The 13,760-nt window shown below is 52.6% G+C and overlaps 1 protein-coding gene across 2 annotated transcripts in view; it reads left to right on the top strand.

Moving 5' to 3' along the window:
- The window catches only part of rnpc3 (RNA binding region (RNP1, RRM) containing 3), a 35,709-nt gene extending 23,896 nt beyond the window's left edge, over nucleotides 1-11,813 (top strand). For both annotated transcript variants that reach the window (XM_033029109.1, XM_033029110.1), the window contains 5 exons: nucleotides 6,979-7,149; nucleotides 7,597-7,691; nucleotides 8,127-8,185; nucleotides 9,463-9,595; nucleotides 11,516-11,813. In XM_033029109.1, coding sequence (XP_032885000.1) covers nucleotides 6,979-7,149; nucleotides 7,597-7,691; nucleotides 8,127-8,185; nucleotides 9,463-9,595; nucleotides 11,516-11,581 — 524 coding nt within the window. In that variant the 3' untranslated portion in view covers nucleotides 11,582-11,813. The remainder of the gene's footprint in view (nucleotides 1-6,978; nucleotides 7,150-7,596; nucleotides 7,692-8,126; nucleotides 8,186-9,462; nucleotides 9,596-11,515) is intronic.
- Nucleotides 11,814-13,760: the final 1,947 nt, after the last annotated feature.

Raw genomic sequence — 13,760 nt, 5'->3', positions numbered from 1 at the left:
TGCCCACCAGCGATCCCTGCACATCAACACTATCCTACACACACTGGGGACAATTTACATTGACACCAAGCCAATTAACTTACAAATCTGTACGTCTTTGGAGTGTGGGAGGAAACCAGAGCACATGGAGAAAACCCACGCAGGTCACGGGGAGAACGTACAAACTCCATACATCTCTTTTCTAAAGTTATTGCGGTTTGCGGCGTGGGAGGAGAGGCTTCAATTTAACGATGAGTCACCTATTTAAAATAGATGAGGCGATTCTTTTTCCTCCATTGTGTGTGTGAAACACTCTTCCTCAACGTGATTGGAAACAAACCCCTTTGAATGTTGTTTTTAGGCAAAGACAGATATGTGATAAGCCAGGAGGAGAAAGGTGACTGGGATCTGTACACTGTGGACGGCTCGATTGTGATCATGTATTGTCTTTCCGCTGACTGATTAGCACGCAACACAAGCTTTTCACTGGACCTCGGTACACGGGACAATAAACTGAAGTAGAATTTGATTTTGCAATTTCATTAACCATGGTTTTGTCTTGTCAGTTCAGTCTAGTTTATTGTCCCGTGTACCGAGGTGCAGTGAAAAGCTTTTTGTTGCATGCTAACCAGTCAGCGGGAAGACAAGACATGATTACAACCCAGCCGTCCACAGTGTACAGATACAGGATAAAGGAATAACGTTTAGTGCAAGGTAAAGCCAGCAAAGTCCGATCAAGGATAGTCTGAGAGTCACCAATGAGGTAGATGGGAGGTCAGGACCGCTCTCTGGTTGTGGTGGGATGGTTGAGTTGCCTGAGAACAGCCGCAGCACAGTAGTACAGTGGTAGAGCTGTTGTCTTCTAGCACCAGCGACTCGGCTGGTCGACACGGACTCGGTGGGCCGAAGGGCCTGTTTCCATGCCTTGTCTCTGGATTATATATGGTGTCAGTTCAGGAGATGGACACAAAAAGCTGGAGTATCTCAGCAGGTCAAGACCCAGTTAGACAGCGTTGATTTTACCCTTGGTTACTACCTTGCCCCTTGCCTCTCCTTCCTGACTCATTCCATACACTCTGGATCAGTTCCTGTGGACTGGAGGAGAGCCAAGGTAACTCCACTTTTTAAGAAAGGAGGGAGAGAGAAAACAGGGAATTATATACCAGTTAGCCTGACATCGGTAGTGGGGAAGTTGCTGGAGTTGATTATTAAAGATGTTATAGCAGCGCATTTGGAAAGCAGTGTCAGAATTGGTCCGAGTCAGCATGGATTTGTGAAGGGGAAATCATGCTTGACTAATCTTCTGGAATGTTTTGAGGATGTAACAAGTAGAATGGATAAGGGAGAGCCAGTGGATGTGGTGTATCTGGACTTTCAAAAACCCTTTAACAAGGTCCCACACAAGAGATTATTGGGCAAAATTCAAGCACATGGTATTGGGGGTAGAGTATTGACATGGATAGGGAACTGGTTGGCAGACAGGAAGCAAAGAGTAGGAATTAACGGGTCCTTTTCAGAATGGCAGGCAGTGACTAGTGGGGTGCCGCAAGGCTCGGTGCTGGGACCCCAGTTTTTTACAATATTTAAGATTTAGATGAAGGAATTTTTTTCACACAGAGAGTGGTGAATCTCTGGAACTCCCTGCCACAGAGGGTAGTCGAGGCCAGTTCATTGGCTATATTTAAGAGGGAGTTAGATGTGGCCCTTGTGGCTAAGGGGATCAGAGGGTATGGAGAGAAGGCAGGTACGGGATACTGAGTTGGATGATCAGCCATGATCATATTGAATGGCGGTGCAGGCTCGAAGGGCCGAATGGCCTACTCCTGCACCTAATTTCTATGTTTCTATGTTTCTAACATCTCCAAGTTTGCAGATGACACAAAGCTGGGAGGCAGTGTGAACTGTGAGGAGGATGCTATGAGAATGCAGGGTGACTTGGATAGGCTGGGTGAGTGGGCAGGTGCATGGCAGATGCAGTATAATGAGGATAAATGTGAGGTTATCCACTTTGGTGGCAAGAACAGGAAGGCAGATTATTATCTGAATGGTGTCAGATTAGGAAAAGGGGAAGTGCCACAAGACCTGGGTGTGCTTGTACATCAGTCACTGAAAGTAAGCATGCAGGTACAGCTGGCAGTGAAGAAAGCTAATGGCATGTTGGCCTTCATTGCGAGAGGATTTGAGTTTAGGAGCAAATAGGTCCTTCTGCAGTTGTACAGGGCCCTGGTGAGACCGCACCTGGAGTATTGTGTACAGTTTTGGTCTCCTAATTTGAGGAAGGACATTCTTGCAATTGAGGGAGTGCAGAGTAGGTTCACCAGGTTAATTCCCGGGATGGCCGGACTGACATATGATGAAAGAATGGGTCGACTGGGCTTGTATACATCCATCTCAGAACTGCTGTAGCTTTGGGAGCAACAGCAGGAGGAGATTAGCAAGAGATAAGACTGATTGGCTCTAGCCCAAGTGGGAGGAGAGAAGTGAGTCAGTGCGGGGAAAACAGTTGAAAACTGAGGAATTTGGTTTGTAAATTGGTAAATCAGGCAATTTATCAGTCAATTTAAGCAAGACAGCTCTTAGCGAGCGGCAGTGAGTGAGCGGCCTTGTGAGGGAAGTGCGAGTCTTTGGCTCGAGAGTCTTAGGAGAGGAGACCGCAATACGCTGGAGAGGTAGAGACGAAAGAAGGAGATGTCAGGCAAGCTGATTCAGTGCGATGCTTGCAGTATGTGGGAGGTCAAGGACATTGCTGGTTCCTCTGGCTGCTACAAATGCGAGAAGTGCATCCAGGTAGAGCTCCTGAAGGACCGTGTTGGGGAACTGGAGAAACAAGTGGATGACCTCCGGTTCGTCCGAGAAACGGAGTCGTTCCTCGACAAGACCTACAGTACGATTGTTACACCTAAGGTACTGGAAGAGAGAAGGTGGGAGACAGTGAGAACAGGAGGGAAGCATGGAATGCCAACGTCCCCGGGTGTTGTACCTCTTGTGAACAGGTTCACCCACTTAGAAGCTGTCGGGACAGAAGACGTGTTTACACTGGGCGGCGGACTGGCTTGCGATGCGAATAAGGCTGTTGAGCCAAAACCAAAAAGGCCTAAGGCAGGCAACGCCATTGTAGTGGGAGACTCCATTGTGAGAGGTACGGACAGGGGTTTCTGCGGCAACAGACGGGATGCGAGGATGGTGTGCTGCCTTCCTGGTGCCAGGATCCAGGATGTCACGGACAGAGTGCAGAAAATCCTCAAGGGCGAAGGAGAACAGCCGGAAGTGGTAGTGCATGTCGGCACAAACGATGTCGGAAAGAAGGGGATGAATATTCTGCAGCATGACTAGAGAGCTCGGAAAAATGCTGAAAAGCAGGACCTCCAGGGTTGTTATCTCCGGTTTGCTTCCAGTTCCTCGTGCTGGCGAGAGCAGGAACAGGGAGATACGGGACCTGAACGTGTGGCTGAGGAACTGGTGCACGGGGCAGGGATTTAGATTCTTAGATCACTGGGATCTGTTTTGGGGTAAGGGGGAACTGTACAAAAGGGACGGATTGCATCTTAACAGGTGTGGGACCAACATTCTGGCAGGCAGGTTTGCCACTGCTACACGGGTGGCTTTAAACTGAATAAGGGGGGGTGGGGTGTCGAATGGGATAGTGGAGGATGGAGTTAAAGGGAAAGGGTTTCTTAAATATGTGAACGGAGAGACAGAGGGGTGTAAAATGAGGGTAGAAGCAATAGGTAGCAAGGTGAAAAGTAAAAGTGGCAGGCAGACAAATCCAGGGCAAAAATCAAAAAGGGCCACTTTTCAGCATAATAGTATAAGGGGTAAGAGTGTTGTAAAAACAAGCCTGAAGGCTTTGTGTCTCAATGCAAGGAGCATTCGTAATAAGGTGGATGAGTTGAATGTGCAGATAGCTATTAATGACTATGATATAGTTGGGATCACGGAGACATGGCTCCAGGGTGACCAAGGCTGGGAGCTGAACATCCAGGGATATTCAATATTCAGGAGATTTAGAGAGAAAGGAAAAGGAGGTGGGGTAGCGTTGCTGATTAGAGAGGAGATTAACGCAATGGAAAGGAAGGACATTAGTTTGGAGGATGTTTAGTGACCATAATATGGTTGAGTTCTTCATTAGGATGGAGAGTGACATTGTTAATTCAGAAACAATGGTTCTGAACTTAAAGAAAGATAACTTTGAGGGTATGAGACGTGAATTGGCCAAGATTGACTGGCAATTAATTCTAAAAGGGTTGACGGTAGATATGCAATGGAAGACATTTAAAGACTGCATGGATGAACTACAAAAATTGTTCATCCCAGTTTGGCAAAAGAATAAATCAGGGAAGGTAGTGCATCCGTGGATAACAAGGGAAATCAGGGATAGTCTCAAAGCGAAGGATGATGCGTACAAATTAGCCAGAAAAAGCAGCATACCGGAGGACTGGGAGAAATTCAGAGACCAGCAGAGGAGGACAAAGGGCTTAATTAGGAAAGGAAAAATAGATTATGAAAGAAAACTGGCAGGGAACATAAAAACTGACTGCAAATGTTTTTATAGATATGTGAAAAGAAAGAGATTAGTTAAAACAAATGTAGGTCCCTTGCAGTCAGAAACAGGTGAGTTGATCATGGGGAACAAGGATATGGCGGACCAATTGAATAACTACTTTGGTTCCGTCTTCACTAAGGAAGACATAAATAATCTGCCGGAAATAGCAGGGGACCGTGGGTCAAAGGAGTTGGAGGAATTGAGTGAAATCCAGGTTAGCCGGGAAGTGGTGTTAGGTAAATTGAATGGATTAAAGGCCGATAAATCCCCAGGGCCAGATAGGCTGCATCCCAGAGTACTTAAGGAAGTAGCTCCAGAAATAGTGGATGCATTAGTGATAATTTTTCAAAACTCTTTAGATTCTGGAGTAGTTCCTGAGGATTGGAGGGTAGCTAATGTAACCCCACTTTTTAAAAAGGGAGGGAGAGAGAAAACGGGGAATTACAGACCAGTTAGTCTAATGTCGGTAGTGGGGAAACTGCTAGAATCAGTTATTAAAGATGGGATAGCAGCACATTTGGAAAGTGGTGAAATCATTGGACAAAGTCAGCATGGATTTATGAAGGGTATGAGGAAATTGAATGCAACATCTCCAAGTTTGTGGATGACACGAAGCTGGGGGGCAGTGTTAGCTGTGAGGAGGATGCTAGGAGGCTGCAAGGTGACTTGGATAGGCTGGGTGAGTGGGCAAATGCATGGCAGATGCAGTATAATGTGGATAAATGTGAGGTTATCCACTTTGGTGGCAAAAACAGGAAACTAGATTATTATCTGAATGGCGGCCGATTAGGAAAGGGGGAGATGCAACGAGACCTGGGTGTCATGGTACACCAGTCATTGAAAGTAGGCATGCAGGTGCAGCAGGCAGTGAAGAAGGCGAATGGTATGTTAGCATTCATAGCAAAAGGATTTGAGTATAAGAGCAGGGAGGTTCTACTGCAGTTGTACATGGTCTTGGTGAGACCACACCTGGAGTATTGTGTACAGTTTTGGTCTCCTAATCTGAGGAAAGACATTCTTGCCATAGAGGGAGTACAGAGAAGGTTCACCAGACTGATTCCTGGGATGTCAGGACTGTCATATGAAGAAAGACTGGATAGACTCGATTTGTACTCGCTGGAATTTAGAAGATTGAGGGGAGATCTTATAGAAACTTACAAAATTCCTAAGGGGTTGGACAGGCTAGATGCAGGAAGATTGTTCCCGATGTTGGGGAAGTGCAGAACAAGGGGTCACAGTTTAAGGATAAGGGGGAAATCTTTTAGGACCGAGATGAGGAAAACTTTTTTCACACAGAGAATGGTGAATCTGGAATTCTCTCCCGCAGAAGGTAGTTGAGACCAGTTCATTGGCTATATTTAAGAGGGAGTTAGATGTGGCCCTTGTGGCTAAAGGGATCAGGGGGTATGGAGAGAAGACAGGTACAAGATACTGAGTTGGATGATCAGCCATGATCATATTGAATGGCGGTGCAGGCTCGAAGGGCCGAATGGCCTACTCCTGCACCTATTTTCTATGTTTCTATACACTGGAATCTAGAATGATGAGAGGGGCTCTTATTGAAACATATAAAATTCTGAGAGGTTTGGACAGGCCAGATGCAGGAAACGTGTTCCCGATGGTGGGGGAGTCCAGAACCAGGGGCCGTAGTTTAAGATTAAGGGGCAGGCCATTTAGGACTGAGATGAGTTGTAAATCTGTGAAATTCTCTGCCACAGAAGGCAGTGGAGGCCAATTCACTGGATGCTTTCGAGAGAGAGTTAGGTTTAGCTCTTAGGGCTAACAGAATCTAGGTATATGGGAGAATGCAGGAATGGGGTACTGATTCTGGATGATCAGCCATGATCACTTTGCATGGCGGTGCTAGCTCGAAGGGCCGAATGGCCTGCTCCTGCACTTATTGTCTATGTTTCTGTGTTTCTATCTGCCATTCAACCGCTTTCACCCCACCCCTTCTGATCTTTCCATCCGCTTTCCCCCCTTTACTCCAAAATCACAACCCCTAACCTTGCCGAAGCATTACCCTTCTGCAGATGCTGCCTGATCCACTGAGTTTTAGTTTAGTTTAGAGATACAGCGCGGAAACAGGCCCATCAGCCCACCGATTCTGCACCGACCAGCGATACCCGCACACTAACACTATCCTACACACACTAGGGACAATTTCCAATTTATACCCAAAGCCAATTAACCTACAAACCTGCACGTCTGTGGAGTGTGGGAGGAAACCAGAGATGCTGGAGAAAACCCACGCAGATCACGGGGAGAACGTGCAAACTCCGTACAGACAGCACCCGTAGTCAGGATGGAACCCGGGTCCGTGGCGCGGTGAGGCAGCAGCTCTACCCGCTGCACCACTGTGTACTGGACAGAGTTTGGGTGGAAGGGCCTGGTAGTAGGCCCTGGGCCTGGGGAGCGGGTAGTTACACAGCCTCACACACACTTGCCCCACACAGAGAGCCGGGACGATGGCGAGTCCCAGAGTCTGGGCTTCGGCAAGATGCAGCCGGCCCCGGTCACCGTGAGGAGTGAGGTGGAGGAAGAGGAGGAGTGTGAGGAAGAGGAGGAGATACCCTCCGAATTCGTCTCCAGGAAGCAGCTGGCCAGGGGGCGGCTGTCCCGCGACGGTGGGTACGGGGCAGGGGTGGGGGGGGGGGGGGGTACGGAGGAGGGGTGGTGGAGAGGGGGCAGGGGTGGGGGGGGGTACGGAGGGAGAGGAGGGGGCGGGGGGGAGGGGGCGAGAGCGTGGCGGGGGGTATGGGAGGGGGCGGTGAGAGGAGCAGGGGTGAGGGAGAGGGGCAGGGTTGAGGGGAGTGTGAGGGGGGGTCAGGGGGAGGGGGTGAGAGCATGGAGGGGGGTATGGGGAGGGGGGCAGAGGGCGGTGCAGAGGAGGGCGGTCAGGGAGTGTGAGGGAGGGAGGGGGTCACAGAGGGGTGAGTGGGGGTCACGGAGGGGGCGGCAGTCAGGGAGGGGGGTGGGGTCAGGAAGGGGGGGGCCAGGGTGGGGCGTGCCGTCGTGTATCTGGGGGTATGTGGTCAGTGAGGCCTGGGTCTGACCCGCATGGTTCCACACAGAGATGGAGACCGCCTCCATGTTCAAGAACTACAGTCCCGGCGAGCCCACCTGCCGCCTCTACCTGAAGAACCTGTCCAAGCAGGTGGACCAGAAGGTAACCCGCACACCCACCCTCACACTCACCCTCCCCTTCCCCTCTCCCCCAAACCCCTCTCAACCCTCTGCCCCCCCCCTCCCGCCACACCCCACTGCACTCCCCCCCCCTCTCTCTGTGCCTACTCCACCCCCACCCTCACACTCCCATACCTCCTCCTCTGCCTACTCCCCTTCACTGCTCCGTCCCTCTCCAGCCATAGCCACCCACCCCCTCTCCCCTCCAGACACTCTTCCCTCCCCCTCCTCTCACCCACCCCTCAACCCCCCCCACCCCACCTTCCCCTCACCCCACCCTCCCCTCCACCTCCCTCCTCCTCTCCCCCAAGCTTCTCTCCCCCATGCTCCCCTCCTCTTTCCCTCCCCCCCCCCGCCACGTCTCCCCTCCCCCCCCCACTACCCCTGCCTGAGTGACCGTGTTCCCACCTTGTTGCAGGACCTGAAATTCATCTTTGGCCGATACGTTGACTTCTCGTGCCTGACGGAGAGAAACATGTGAGTGTCGTTCACCCCCCCCCCCCCTCACCGTTACTGTACCAGGCAGTGTGTGTGTGTGTGCGCGTGTGTGCGTATGTGCGCGTGTGTGTGTATGTGTGTGCGTGTATGTGCGTGTGTATGTGTGTGCGTGTGTGTGTGTATGTGCGTGTGTGTGTGCGCGTGTGTGTGTGCGTATGCGTGTGTGTGTATGTGTGTGCGTGTGTGTGTGTATGCGTGTGTGTGTGTATGTGTGTGTGTATGTATGTGTGTGCGTGCGCATGTGTGTGTATGTGTGTGTGCGTGTGTGTGTGGTGGGAGATGCACGCAAAACACGGCACTGCAGATGCTGGTTTACAAAAATAAAAGCACATGGTGCAGCGGGTAGAGCTGCTGCCTCACAGCGCCAGAGACCCGGGTTCCAAAGGCAAAGTCAATCTCCTTCGTCACTTACACCCTAAGGTGCAGTGAAATGAATTTGCCAGCAGCGATACACTTAAAAAGAACACACAATACACAATAGAATTTAACACCAACATCCACCACAACATTCTTCACTGTGGTGGAAGGCAACTTAGTTCAGCCAGTCCTCCTCCTTTGTTCACTCGTGGTTGGGACCATGAACCCTCTGTAGTCGCCGTTACGGATGTACAGGCCCTCTCGTCGGGATGATCCAAACTCCGATGTCGGGACGGTCAAACACACTCCGCGGCTTGGAGATCCCGAATCAGCACTTTCCTACCGGAGACCGCGGCTTCAGGATGTTATAGGCCGCTGGCTGGCGGTCGGAGCTCTTCTCCGGCGATCCCCGGCGAAGGGATCCCAGACTCCGGTTGGTAAGTCCACGCCACGCCCATGGCTAGAAGCTCCGCAGACCACAGCCCCACAATGCCAAAGTCAACAGGCCAGCGATCGGAGCACTCCTCTCTGGCGACCCCCGGCAAGGGTTTGCCCGCTCCGCGATGGGAAGGTCCACGCTGCGCCCGCTGCTGAAGCTCTGGGGCCAACTCCAGGAAAGGTTGCTCCAATCCAAGAAAGACATTCTTGCCATAGAGGACCGAGATGAGAAAATAATTTTTTACACAGAGAGTGGTGAATTTATGGAATTTTCTGCCGCAGAAGGTAGTTGAGGCCAGTTCATTGGCTATATTTAAGAGGGAGTTATAAATGTAAACTGTCCCCAGTGTGTGTAGGATAGTGTAAGTGTGCGGGGATCGCTGGTCGGCGCGGACCCGGTGGGCCGAAGGGCCTGTTCCCGCGCTGTATCTCTAAACTAAACTCTCCCTTCTTACTCCAAGGTTCGACATCCGTCTGATGAAGGAGGGGCGGATGAAGGGCCAGGCGTTTATCGGCCTTCCCAACGAGCAGGCCGCAGCCAAAGCCTTGAAGGAGGTCAATGGCTTTGTCCTCAACGAGAAACCCATGGTGGTTGTATCCTTGTGGACCAATGGTCAATTGCTCTGGGCATGGGGCAGCATCGTGGACCAATGGTCAATGGCTCTGGGCATGGGGCAGCATCGTGGACCAATGGTCAATGGCTCTGGGCATGGGGCAGCATCGTGGACCAATGGTCAATGGCTCTGGGCATGGGGCAGCATCGTGGGCCAGTGGTCAATGGTTCTGGGCATGGGGCAGCATCGTGGGCCAGTGGTCAATGGTTCTGGGCATGGGGCAGCATCGTGGACCAGTGGTCAATGGCTCTGGGCATGGGGCAGCATCGTGGACCAGTGGTCAATGGTTCTGGGCATGGGGCAGCATCGTGGGCCAGTGGTCAATGGTTCTGGGCATGGGGCAGCATCGTGGACCAATGGTCAATGGCTCTGGGCATGGGGCAGCATCATGGGCCAGTGGTCAATGGCTCTGGGCATGGGGCAGCATCGTGGACCAATGGTCAATGGCTCGGCATGGGGCAGCATCGTGGACCAATGGTCAATGGCTCTGGGCATGGGGCAGCATCGTGGACCAATGGTCAATGGCTCTGGGCATGGGGCAGCATCATGGGCCAGTGGTCAATGGCTCTGGGCATGGGGCAGCATCGTGGACCAATGGTCAATGGCTCTGGGCATGGGGCAGCATCGTGGGCCAATGGTCAATGGCTCTGGGCATGGGGCAGCATCGTGGGCCAATGGTCAATGGCTCTGGGCATGGGGCAGCATCGTGGACCAATGGTCAATGGTTCTGGGCATGCGGTGGCATCGTGGGCCAGTGGTCAATGGTTCTGGGCATGGGGCAGCATCGTGGGCCAATGGTCAATGGCTCTGCAGGGGTGGCATGGTCCCAGAGAGGCAGCATGCAAAGTGAGAGCATCCCAAAACTAAAGGGCGTAGGTTAAGGTGAGAGGGGAGAGAGGTCTGAGCAATCTCAGGTGGTCTTTAGTCAGAGGGTGGTGAATCTGTGGAATTCTTTTCCACAGACGGCTGTGGAGGCCACAAGTCAGTGGGTTTTTTTAAAGCAGAGATTGACAGGTTGATTAGTATGGGTGTCAGGGGTTATGGGGAGAAGGCAGGAGAATGGGGTTAGGAGGGAGAGATAGATCAGCCATGATTGAATGGCGGAGTGGACTTGATGGGCCGAATGGCCGAATTCTGCTGCTAATTCTAATGGTCAGGGGCACTGGGGGAGCAGTGTGAGATTGGGGTGCACTGGTAGGGAAGTGGGCTTGGAGCTGGGGTGCACGGGCTGAGGGTGGGGAGAGAAGGAGTGGGGGGGGTTGGGGTGCACTGGTGGGGTCAAGTCGGGTTCAGGAGCGGGGAGGTGTGTTTGGGTGGGGTCGGGTCGTGGTGGGGGCGTTGGGGTACACTGGTGCGGAAGGGGGTGGGGGTGGTTGGGTGGGGTCTGGGCTGTGCTGATGGTGGGGTCAGGGCAGGGGTTCAGGAGCGGGGGTGTGTGTTTGGAGGGGGTTGGGGTACACTGCTGGGGTCAGGACTGGGGTTCAGGAGTGGGGGTGTGTGTTTGGGGGGGGGTTGGGGGACACTGCTGGGGTCGGCTGGGGTTCAGGAGTGGGGGGTGTGTTTGGGTGGGGGTTGGGGGACACTGCTGGGGTCAGGGCTGGGGTTCAGGAGCAGGGGTGTGTGTTTGGGTGGGGTCGGGTGGTGGTGGGGGGGTTGGGGTACACTGGTGCGGAGAGGGCTGGGGGTGGTTGGGTGGGCTGCACTGATGGTGGGGTCAGGGCATGGGTGCAGGATCGGGGGGGGTGTGTTTGGGGGGGGGTTGGGTGGCACAGCTGGGTTCAGGGCTGGGGGGCACTGACAGGTGGGGTCAGGGGTGGAGGTGCTGGGGTTCACTGCTGGTGGGGGGGAGTGCAGGAGGCTCCTGTTGTGTCTGTTGTCGATTTTCCTTGACCGCCGGCAGCAATTCGCTCGGTCCGCGCGGCCCAAACAGGAAGCGTCTGAGAACCGGAGGGGCCGCGGGAAGTGAGGGCCGGAGCTGCTGGACGTGGGGGCCAGAGCTGCTGGACGTTGGGGGCCGGAGCTGCTGGACGTTGGGGGCCGGAGCTGCTGGACGTGGGGGCCGGAGCTGCTGGACGTTGGGGGCCGGAGCTGCTGGACGTGGGGGCCGGAGCTCGGACGCGGGGGCCGGAGCAGCTGGACGTGGGGGCCGAAGCTCGGACGTTGGGACGATCTCTGTGCCGTTTCCGTGGACACCTGGTGAGAGTGCCCCTGCATACTCACCCCACCTCTCCTTTGTGATGACCCCTTTACGAGCGAGGACTGGAACGGGACTGACCCCTGCCACAGGGGGCAGTGGGCAGTGCTGGCTGCAGCCATGCTCAGGGCCCGCTCTCTCCCACCTCTCCTGCAGGGAATCATTGCAACAGATGCATCCATGCGCTACTGCATGTGTGCATTGCCCCTCGCTCTCGGCTGTGGAAGCCACAAAACCTCACAGAGACAGAGATCCCCATTCGATCTCGACCTCTGCCGCTGCCTGTGTGGAGTTTGCATGTTCTCCCCGTGTTTTCCCCCGGTTGCTCCAGTTTCCTCCCACACTGATCCCATCTCGCCCGCCCCAGATTTTACCCATCACCCACCCAAATTCACAAGCTATCGGAGTAGAATTAGGCCATTCGGCCCATCAAGTCCACTCCGCCATTCAATCATGGCTGATCTATCTCTCCCTCCTAACCCCATTCTCCTGCCTTCTCCCCATAACCCTTAACACCCATTCTAATCAAGAATCTATCTACCTCTGCCTTAAATATAATGTATCCACTGACTTGTGGCCTCCACAGCCGTCTGTGGCAATGAGTTCCACAGATTCACCACCCTCTGACTAAAGAAATTCCTCCTTATCTCCTTCCTAAAGGAACGTCCTTTAATTCTGAGGCTGTGCCCTCTGGTCCTAGACTCTCCCACTAGTGGAAACATCCTCTCCACATCCACTATCCAGGCCTTTCACTATTCTGTACGTTTCAATGAGGTGTCCCCTCATCAAACTAAACTGAGTACAGGCCCAGTGCCGACAAACGCTCATCGTATGTTAACCCACTCATTCCTGAAATTTACAGCAGCCCCATTAACCCCCTCACCCCGCACGTCTTTGTGACCTGGGAGGAAACCGGAGCGCCCGGGGGAAACCCACGCGGTCACAGGGAGAACGTGCAAACTCCACATAGACAGTACCGGAGATCGGGCTTGAACCCGGGTCTCTGGCGCGGTGAGGCAGCGGCACTACCCGTTGCACCGTGAGGCCGTACGTTTCATAATTACTGTACATTGTGAATACATGAGGAACCAGAGCCTTCAGCTGTGAAATATCATCTGTTCAATAAATAAACCTTGCTTTTATGTAATATATGCTCATGTTTCCCCGAGTACAATTATTGCTAAATACAATAACATATAAATGACCTTTGGGCAAGGACATGCACATGGACCAGGAAAAGTTTTGAGGGATTTGGACCAATTGAGGGAGTGCAGCGTAGGTTTACAAGGTTAATTCCCGGGATAGCGGGACTGTCATACGCTGAGACAATGGAGTGGCTGGGCTTGTACACTCTGGAGTTTAGAAGGATGAGAAAGGATCTCATTGAAACATATAAGATTAATAAAGGTTTGGACACGCTTGAGGCAGGAAACATGTTCCCGATGTTGGCGGAGTCCAGAACCAGGGGCCACAGTTTAAAAATAAGGGGTAAGCCCTTTAGAACGGAGACGAGGAAACACTTTTTCACACAGAGAGTGGTGAATCTGTGGAATTCTCTGCCTCAGAAGGCAGTGGAGGCCGGTTCTCTGGATACTTTCAAGAGAGAGCTAGATAGGGCTCTTAAAGATAGCGGAGTCAGGGGATATGGGGAGAAGGCAGGAACGAGGTACTGATTGGGGATGATCAGCCATGATCACATTGAATGGCGCTGCTGGCTCGAAGGGCCGAATGGCCTACTCCTGCACCTATTGTCTATGTTTCTATGTCAATCCAGTCAGAGGAAAGATTGACTATACATGATTACTATTGTTCCACCGATGGTGAATGTGTGGAGTTGTGGTTGTTGTGCCATCGTGTTCCAGACTCTCCTCTCAAGCCTGGCTCACACCCTCAGCTTCAGTTGAGTCTATTGTCACGTGTACCGAGGTACAGCGAAAAGCTTTTGTGTAGG

This window comes from Amblyraja radiata, chromosome 10 (assembly GCF_010909765.2).
Source record: "Amblyraja radiata isolate CabotCenter1 chromosome 10, sAmbRad1.1.pri, whole genome shotgun sequence".
NCBI classification, from domain to species: Eukaryota; Metazoa; Chordata; class Chondrichthyes; order Rajiformes; family Rajidae; genus Amblyraja; species Amblyraja radiata.
The sequence above is the reverse complement of the archived record's forward strand: the minus strand, read 5'-3'. Positions and strand labels throughout refer to the sequence as shown.